Raw genomic sequence first — 10476 nt, forward strand, 5'->3', positions numbered from 1 at the left:
TTTCTAATTTATAGCGAATGTGACATTGATGGTATGAAATAACCCTGTTGGCCAGCTTGGGTCAAGTGCCCGGGTCTCGCTCCTCCTCATCCCCGCACCTGGCTAGCTCGAAACACTGACACCTTGAGACCCACACACCATAGCTGGCTGTAAAGTAAATATTTTCACAAATTCAGACACTGGAGTCTTCTAAAAGTGCAGTTTTCCCAAGTATTAGAAGATAAATTAGTCCTGTGCCGCTCAAACCAGGACACAGGTGACTGGACCAATTCCACCAAATACAAATTAAAGGGGAAAATAAAATCACAAGCGCAGAAGCCAGGCTTTTAACCCAGGGCTAATAATCACAGTGATGTTTCTCCAGAGGGTTTTCCCCCACACACTATCATCTCCCTGTCTGTCTGCATTTCATCTTATTCTTCAACATTTCATTTGGTGCAAAGGAATTATAAAAAGTTCTTGCTTTGCACCCTAAAAATCACAACACTGGTGCACCATGACTGCCAAAGCCAGACTGCTCCACATCCTAACTCTCTTCATTTTGACAGCCATGTCATCCTTCAGTCTGGCTGCAATGGTCCAGCTTCTGAATAGGACAGACCCAAATTGCTGTAGTGGTCCACAGGAATGATCCATGCTCACTTGCAACACTGAGCAACACCAGCCTAGGAGCACAGGATTAGACCCAACTGGGTAGTTCCCTAAGAAACAAGAGATTTTTTCCCTATTTCAGAGGCTTCCGGTCACAACTGACTCCTTGACAGCACTGTGACTGAGAAAGGTCCTGGCTGATAGGGAGAACAAAAAAAGGATGCTGGATGGTGCCTCCCATGCACTGCCAGCTGTGGGCCAGCAGAACTGGGAAACCACTTCTTGACACTAAGGCACTGCTGTGGATTTCACTAGAGCTACAAAACACCTTTCCTAGCCAGCATCACTGAAAACCTGTTTTCACTAATTCCGAGCTGTCACTTATTTCTCCCAGAGGCTGTATACATGGAGTGGAGCATCTCCTTCCCCACAGATGACATGAAGAAGCTGTGGACAGCTCTGAGATAGTGACCCATCATTGACATTGAACACCACAAGAAAGGCTGTGCTCAGTTACCCGCCAGGCATGAACGGACTGCCTTCTGTAGGCACTTTTCATTAAGGCAGAGAATCGTTCTTCATACCTTTCTGACTAAAATGACAGGCTGGAGAGATGTCAGTAGATGCCCACCACCCATGTGTATTTAGAAGTGCTAGAGTGAAGTGCAATTAGAAGGCACTGGGAGATCCTCACGCCTAGGAACACTGAAGGAGCAGAGATTACTTCCTCCAGCAACAAGCGCCAAAGGCCATTCAAAATACACATTTGAGTATACTTACTGCTGCATTAGTGTTTGGAGGGTTTGACAAATCTGATGAATGAAAACAGAAATGAATAACCAGTTGGGGGTGGGGGCTGGGGTGGGTGTTCAGCTTGGAGGCATGAGCATGAGAAGAAATAAATGATTTGGTTAGGGTTTTTTGTTTGTTTGTTTTAAACAAGCACACCACCTGCATTTTTCACAACTTAACACTTCTGTTCTCAGAAAAAGCATGCTGTGATCTCAGCTTCTAAGAAATTAGTCAATAAACATTTACCCAAATAGCCCCAGAAATCATTTAGGTAAATATTTGCATATTTGCACATTTACTTTAAAATGAATCTTAGAAAAATGCCCATTACTATTTCTCATTTCCATATCAAGTATGATTTCAAATTGGCTTTTTTTTAATTCCATTATCAATGCAAACAGAAAGTTTAATTGAAAAAGAAATACATTAAAAAATAAAAAATAAACAAAGATGACAAATGCCAGATTGTCATCTGCCACATGTAATTATCTGCCCAGAAAGAAAAACCTCTTTTATTTCTGCATTTCCACCCGATAAGTTTCTTTGACCTTCTATATTTTGGGGTCCCCTGTGTCACTTCCTGGTTTCCACGACAAAATTGCAAAGAACATGCAGTTGTGAAAATGGAGAAACATGCTACATATTCACCAACAGTCTGTTACTGTGGCACAGAAATATGTCAATTATTGATTTGAGGGAAGGGAGCACATACATCAGAGTCCATTTTCAAACAAAATTCAGATATGTATTTCCCCAACTTGGTCTTTAAACATTTTTAAAATGTTTCAAGAGCTGATCTTTAGAGAAAGAGAGAAATAATTTACTAAAAGAGATTGCTCTCCCCCACTGTCTTCGGGTCAGGAAAGACAAAGGCTTTTGTGGGGCAGTTTTGAGTGTTCTCTTGGCTTGCTATGCTCTAAGGTCTGAGATTTGTTAGTTGAAGTACGAGTTCAAGTAACTGAGTATCATTGGTAGTTGAGCTGGTATTAGACTGCTTGTGCCTACACTGTTAATAGTTCATATATATCATTCTTGGATTGTAATTCTGATAGATACTCTCTGATGAGACAGGAGGCTTGACCGCTCCTGTCTTCTCACGTGATGGTGTGGACCTGAAGTTCTTGGTCTGCAATATAAAGAAAAACATGTACCATTATATTACATTGTAGAGTTTTGTGGAACCACCATACCTATATAGTCCAAACAAAAAGCAAGACCGGAAGAAACCTGGTAGGTAACATTACTTTTGCAAAAGAACTATGAAGTTATTTCTCTAAACTCTGTGAGCACGGAGGGTGAAACCTGAACTGACAGAGAGATGCAACAACCTCCTTCACAAAGCCTAAACAGGACGGCCTTTGAATCTTTTTTTCTTAATGTGATTGAAAACAAATTTTGAAATGTTGGTATTTTCAGCAAAATAGATGATAATGAACAATGTTAACTTCTCTGGAACAAACAGGCAGGCCACAGGCAATCCAATTTAGGCACCTAAAATTACTGGAAGCTTTTTACTTTGATCTCTGCAACTCCCACTCCCGTCAGTCAAATCTTCCCGAATGCCATAGAAGAGCATATCAGGAAATTAATCATTCCAACTTCAGAGCACTATTTGACTAGTTTGCAACAAACAAGGCACACTGCCATTAATTTAAGCATGAGCAGAAAACAAAATATGAAATAATTGCTCTTTCAATGTACTTTAAATGATGCAGAAGCCCTGAGGAAAGAGCAGCATATTATCATGCTGTTAAATATGTATCACGACACACTGGAATTAGAGAGGAAGTAAAAGTTGCGGTGGCAAATTTATCACTGCTCTTTCCTAACTTCCAAGTGTTTGAACCTCAACTTTAAAAATAAAAGTTTCATAGCTGCGTTTGTCTCTAAGGAAGTGCACGCTTTTCCCTCTTCGTAAAATGTGTGTCTGTTTTCAGCCGATCTTTAATCAGGCAGGTTTCTGCCATCAAGTGCAATACACATTCTTAAGCAAAAGATCAGGGTTAAGATTACTTTGTGAAGCAGAAACGTGAAAACATTAGCTTTTGGGAAGAGTTAAAATTCAGCTTAACTACTGGCATTGTAAATATATTTTATAGTATTCTTCTTGGGCAGGAAATGCACTACACCACTCTCGATCTAGTGCTTAAACAATGTTTCAGATACTCTGAATATACATGAAGATAGGGCCATCCAAACAAGAGGCACCCTCCCAGACAAACTGTTCCTCATTCCCCCCTCCAAGTACACACAGAGGTAAATGGGAGTTTTGTCAGAGCAGACACACTAATATCGCATGTTTTAGTGAAGAATACACACAAAAAACAACAAAACAAAACAACACCAAAAACGCAAAGCACACACACACAAAAAAAAAAGCCCACTTACTGCAAATGGTACTGCCACCCCACGTGCCGATTTACGTAACCTGAAAGCTAAAAGTAGGATGCCAGGAAATTAAAATGGTTTGACAGGGCAAGATGCTGTTATGTCTAGAGTCCTCCTCTAGCTGCCCTCAGCTGTTGAAAGACTTTCTTCAAAATACAGTTACATTCATAGGTTAAGTTCTTATTTTTTATGACCTGCTCTGGAGCACACTGTTGTTTTGTTTTTCCCTTCATTGGCAATTTTGGTCAACATGACTGAATTGACTCAGTTTGGTGCATATTTCATCAGTTCTGCAGAGACTCGCTGGGCCAAGGAACCCATCTGAGCACATTTTCTTCTCTCCTCACCTGCCCCAAAGACGCATATCACACTGTGACAGGGACAGGCTACCCTCAAAGTGCTGCAAGCACTGGTCAATGCTGCCACCACCAATGACAACTGCCCTTCTGTTTTCTTCTCCCGTCTTTTTTTTTCTTCTCACCCTGCCTTCTCTGCTCTTCTAGCACACACCTCGCCTCATTGTCCCCTCTTGCCAACCCTCTTTCACCCCTTTCATTCCGACCTGGTTCATGAAATACATCTGCAATGTAATGTGCCCAGTACTGGGGAGGATAATCTGAAAGTCACTGAGCACAAAGAAGAAACACAAAGAAGAAACCAAGAGAAGCAGTAAAGCTAGAGCAGCGCCAAGGCAATGGAGGGGAGTAAATCAGGCACTCTGATTCTCTGCAAATTCCCTCCATTTACAGTTCACCCGCCTTTACATTGCCTTCTCCCAGTGCTTCAACTCCTGCTCTCCTGACGACACTCTTGCCTTCAGCCTGTTTTTCTCTCTTCCTCCCATTTTAAGCCTCCACTTGGGCTTCTACTCCCTTCATACCCCATCACAGCCATCTTACTCGACTTCAAGAATAGCAAACCATCATCTGAGTTCTCAGTATCAAATTATTCAGTAAGAGCCTGGCCCAGTGTCAATGAAATCTATACGGCCTGAGAAACTGTGAGTGTACCAGAGGAAATTATGTACATTTGGCCTATTCTTACACTTGCTCAAGGGAAAACTTATGATTCCTGATAGAAACAGGGAGCTTGTTTGTGTCTAGTCATTAGACTAATTTGTGAGCTGTCATTATTATGTATAGAATATTATGTCGGTAAACGCAGAACAACCAAATTAATCCTAAAAACTGAAAACCTACCCTACTCTCAGAAAGAATCTGTTTCATCCTGGATGACTCTCTGCCATATATAATGCATTAATATCATAATAACTATGGCTCACACAAAACTCCAGACTTGTCTTAGTATTCCACCCCTTATTTTTTTAGGACTTTTCCAAAAGGGCAATGCATCATATATGGACGTTTTCCTCAATCTTTGCCTCCCACCCCACTCTCAGCAATAAACACATATTACACATAGTCAGCAATGGAATTGTAATACATTTCAGGCTTATCGAACGACTTACCTCTGCAACTGAAAATCAAGCATAAAGTCACACCACTGACAGCAGCAACACTTGCAGAGCCTCCTATCAGGAGATAGGGAAGCCCGGGGGAAGTGTCTGAAAGATGAGAAAAGAAAGCTAGTTACAGAGCTAGACGTCAGTGTGCACTGACTACATGATGTTACTACCTACCTTAACCAGAGGAGAGAGCTAATCTTCCACCCCCGCAGCTCAAATGAGCTGAGAGACACAGATGAGATGTCTGGGTGCCAACCAGCAGTAGGAAACCACCTCTCACACCCAGTCAGTTGTCTGTACAAGCACACTTTCATTTTTAACCCAGCTGCCTGCACGGTCTCCTTTCCTTCAAATGATATCAGTCCTGCAACAACAGAACTGACCAGCCATCCCTGCAAAATGCTGTTATTCATGACTGGTCTACGCTGACTTCTGTCCTTCAAGGATTTTGGTGATAAGAGCACTTGTTTAGCTGTTCTTACAAATCCTAGTGGAATAGACTTCTAAAAGGTCAGGCACAGAAGCCAATTCAGAAGCTGAATTTTACCCTTTACTACCTTTAAAGTGATCTTTCCCAGGGTAAAAGTCACAGACAGACACTTTCCAAGGAATTTTCTCCAGACCATCACCACTGTGGGCAGCTGGACAAAATTTAGCATCAGGGGTTCAAAGCTTCACATGAAAAATTAGTGAGCGCTATCAACAGCGGCTGCTGAAAGCAACTTTTCTGTCATCAGTGACTAAAAAGGTCATTGATGGGTTTGCCCATCAGGTTTGCCTGGCAAGGTTTTGGCAGCAGTGGGGCTGTAGGGGTGGCTTTTGAGAGAAGATGCCAGAAGCTACCCCCATGTCCAACAGAGCCAATGCCAGCCGGCTCCAAGACAGACCTGCCGCTGGCCAAAGCTGAGCCAGTCAGCAGTGTTGGTAGCACTTCTGTGATAACGTATTTAAGAAAGGGTAAAAACTCCTGCACAACAGCAGCTGGGAGAGAGGAGTGATAACATGAGAGAGCAACAGCCCTGCAGACACCAAGGTCGGTAAAGAAGGAGGGGGAGGAGGTGCTCCAAGCACCAGTGCAGAGATTCCCCTGCAGCCCTGGTGAGGCAAGCTGTCCCCCTGCAGCTCATGGAGGATCACAGTGGAGCAGATATCCACCTGCAGCCCATGGAGGTCCATGTCAGGGCCAGTAGATGTGCCCTCAAGGAAACTGTGACCCAGAAGAGAGCCCTTGTACTGGAGCAGGTTCCTGGCAGGACCTTTGACCCTATGGAGAGGAGCCCATGCATAAGCAAAATTTCTGGCAGGACTTGTGACCCCGTGGGGGACCCACGCTGGAGCAGTCTGTTCCTGAAGGACTGCAGCCAATGGAAGGGATCCATGCTGGAGCAGTTCATGAAGAATAGCAGCCCATGGGAAGGACCCACATTGGAGAAGTTCACAATGGACTGTCTCCCGTGGGTAGGACCACATGCTGGAGCAGGGGAAGCATGTGAAAAAGAAGGAGCAGCACAGAGAAAGTTTTATGAACTGACCACAACCCCCATTCCCCTGCGCCACTCAGGGGGACAAGGTGGAGAAGCTGGGAGTGAAGCTGAGCCCATGAAGAAGGGAGGGGTGGGGGGAAGGTGCTTTTGGATTTGTTCTTATTTCTCACTATCCTACTCTGATTTGATTGGCAATAAATTAAATTAATCTCCCCAAGTCGAGTCTGTTTTGCCTATGACAGTAACTGGTGAGTAATCTCCCTGTCCTTTTGCCGACCCATATGATCCTTTTTGTCATATTTTTCTCCCTTTGTCTTGTCAAGGAGAGGGAGCGATAGAGCAATTTGGTGGGCACCTGGCGACTAGCCAAGGTCAACCCACCAAAAGAAGAATGAGGAACTCTTGTAAAACAGAACAGGGATAGAAAGAAGCACACGTTGAAAGTTTCTCCGTACAATGCCAAGAAACATTTGGTTTCAACTGACTAACTCAAAATTATTAATTTCTCAGTCAGCATGCACTAGGACTTTGCCTTATAACCCCACTAAACAATCTGCAGAGCCCTGGCATTCAGTGGGAACAGCTGCACAGAACAGCACAAAGAAGCCCGAGAGCACGGTGAAGAGCAATTACAGAACAATGTTATTTACATGACAGGTTTAGGGAGAGAGTCTGATTTGTAGCTGGGTGGGTAACCAGGCAGGTGGCAGTGGGAAGCGTGCTGTCAACCCAGCCTAGGTAGCTCACTCTGGTCACTGTTCCATTGGGGTGATGGACTTCTTCCTCGGTGGTGTGATTACTTGCAGGGATCCAGGAGATGTCAGCAGCTGGCTTTCCAGCAGACACTTGACAGACAGCTACCCTGTTCTCATCACAGGTCAGGGTCACTGTAGGAGGGACTACAGAAGAAAAAAAAATAAAGGCCACAACCATTATTTCTAGTTGAGTACAAAATCACCAACTGAGAAACTGAAAAATAGGTGGCATTTTTCAGTTTGCATGACCAATTCAAGATTTTTAAATAATTTGGAATATTAGCACCAACGACCTTTAAAAAAAAAAAAAAAAAAAAAAAAAGTCCAAGATGACTATCTCCAAAACTAGCTAGCTGCATCTAAAAATACTGCTTCCTCATGTTTCCAAAAGATGACTGCAGTAGTAACAGGAGATGATGAGATGACAGAGAGGGGTGGATTAAATGAAGACTTATAAGTACAGAAGTGCACATACTGAAGAAAACACAGCTTGCTGAAATTCCAGCTAAAATATTAAGGAGATTGGGTAGGTAGAATCAAGAATTAGCTAGCTGGGAAATAAAGGAGGAATTGGACAATACTGTTCTGCATAAAGACCAACAACTCATATACTGCATTTGACAAAACAGGCAAAGGCTCAGACAACACCTAAACTGTTATCAGAAAGGCAAGATCCTGCAGGGAAGAACAAAAAAAAAAAATAAAGTGAGAAAAAATAATAATAGCAATTATAGAGTTCCAAAATTACTTTTCCATAATTTTTAGTTCTATTCAGAAGGCTCAACTAGTATGGCCAGAACACAAAATCTTCTCCTATGTTTTGGTTTGTTTTTTTTTTTAATTTATGGAAACCTAGAGATAGTTTACCTGACTATCTGAAAAAGATGATTTGATATATCTCTAATATTCTTTTGTTCCTGCCTATGTTGAAAATCGACTAATTTAACTTTTATTTTAGAGATGCAGTCTTATAGACAGCTTTCAGTATTTCTGGAATAGTGAAATATTTCCAGATAACGTCTGAAACTTTTGCTTCCTTCCTATTCAGCTCTTACCCAGACAAAACACACATTGACCTCATGAATTTTGGTTCAGCATACTTTTGCTCAGCTTATAGTGGCAATATTTATTTGATATCTTCTGTTTGCATTAACTTAACCAAGAGTGTATACTCCTGGTTGTGTGAACATTCCAAAAGAATGTTACACCCAAAGAACTCTCTCAGAAACTATGCAGACTGTTGGATTTGTGCATTTAAAACCCTGCTCATGAGTCAGAAGTTAAAAAACAAACACGAAACCCCCAGTTTATTTCTCCATAGAACAACCAAGTCCTATTCCATAACTCCTCACACCTTTTTTCCCCTCTCCAAATAGCGACACTAAATCAGCTTACCTCTTTATTTTCAATTTCAGTATGCATCCAAAATTAAGTTGGTCTTTCACCACCGAATCAAATCATTTTGATCTCCACGCACAGAGGAAAAAAAAAAACAAAAAACAAAAAACTAACAAACAAAAAAAACCCACAAACAAAGCCACAAGGTGTTTCTTACCTATCACAGTCAGAGAATAGAAGAAAAGAAAATTCCCTTCACTGCTGACAATTTCACACGTGTAATTTCCCTCATCACGAAGGTTGACAGGGTAAATACGAAGAGCAGGGTCACTGTCAGGTGAATATTTCCACATCACCCTCTCACTGCAGTTTAACTTCCTTGTCTCATTGTGATCACTTCTATAGGCCAACAAGCAGCAACTCCTGCATTCCATCTTCCATGTCACCATTAGCAGAGACATCTTGGAGACAGAAGGGCAACTCAATACAGCCTCATGACCAGCCTCCACACTCACCATTTTGTAAGCTACATAAAAAGAAAAAAAGACATTAAAAATGATGCTACAGCCATCATCAAAGCATAGGAAACTCTTGGCTTCATCACACTTAAAAATTTCTACTTCCTACTGTATTGGCAGCCTTGAGAACACATTGCCCTGTGCAGACACGTGTAAGTAGTATGGAATTTCCAGGTCCAGTGTCCTGCTGTCACTTTTTGAAGTCTGGAAATGCGGTGGAGATGGTGCATTTCCCCTGCGGACACTATGTGGGTATGCGTGCTGATAAGCTGCAACTCCTCCATCTTCTTTTTAGGCAACAGATGTCTATCACTTTAATATGGGCTTTGAAAAACTGATGGGAAGGGCAAGATTCATCCTTAAGGGAAAAGAAACTACTTTTTTAAAAAAATTATTGTGTTACTAAATTAGGTGCCTTGGTTAAAGTGCAAGTAAAACCAGGGATAGCAGTGGAACATACACCTGTAACAAGGTTAAAACCCAAGATCACTTGGTGCAGTGTAGATCCCTTTTCTACCAGAAGCCATAGCTCTCCTGATATTGTCCCAGTTGAACAGGAGATGGGTCTTCAGATGATGTGTGTTGCATTCTGATCAGATATATCATGCCACTCTGAAGGGCACACGATGATTTTGCCAGCTGAGGCAACATCACTCTTTGCATTCACATTAAACAATATGCAAAATTTCCCCTGGTCAACTGCAAAGTTTCAATGTACTGGTCAGTTGGAAATATAGAGTACCAAAGAGTGCTGCATGTAGTTCTAGATCTTTCTCACTTACCTGTCCCTTCAACCAGATTGATTAGCAAGAAAAGGAGTGCAGCCTGAACTGCCCATGTCTTAGCCATCTTTACCAAAAGGAATCAGCACTGCAGAAAGTGAAGGCAAAGAAAATGGTATGTCACAAATTGTTGTGCAAATCCCTTCAAAGAGAACACGTAGTAAAACCTCTGTCTCCTTTGAAAACAGAAGTTCTAAACAATACCCCAGGTCAAGTATCATTCTTGCACTGAAGAAAGTAAAGCAAAAAGGGTTTTGAAAATAAATAAAAAAACCTCCACTACTGTTTACAAACAAGCTTTAAAAATCCAGGATCTCTGATACCATTTTATAGGCATCTCTAGCTGCTCACTATTTGTGCCCA

The 10476-nt window shown here is 42.0% G+C and overlaps 1 protein-coding gene across 1 annotated transcript; it reads right to left on the reverse strand.

Moving 5' to 3' along the window:
- Window positions 1-2392: 2392 nt before the first annotated feature.
- LOC104290926 (cell surface glycoprotein CD200 receptor 1-B-like) lies at window positions 2393-10180 on the reverse strand. The gene is made up of 6 exons (XM_009890105.1): window positions 10114-10180; window positions 9031-9339; window positions 7371-7619; window positions 5240-5335; window positions 3772-3818; window positions 2393-2509 (listed from the first exon to the last, which is right to left on the reverse strand). The coding sequence occupies exons 1-6, from the start codon at window positions 10178-10180 to the stop codon at window positions 2393-2395; spliced, it is 885 nt and encodes a 294-aa protein (XP_009888407.1).
- Window positions 10181-10476: the final 296 nt, after the last annotated feature.

Source organism: Charadrius vociferus, unplaced genomic scaffold, assembly GCF_000708025.1.
Source record: "Charadrius vociferus isolate BGI_N301 unplaced genomic scaffold, ASM70802v2 scaffold287, whole genome shotgun sequence".
NCBI lineage: Eukaryota > Metazoa > Chordata > Aves > Charadriiformes > Charadriidae > Charadrius > Charadrius vociferus.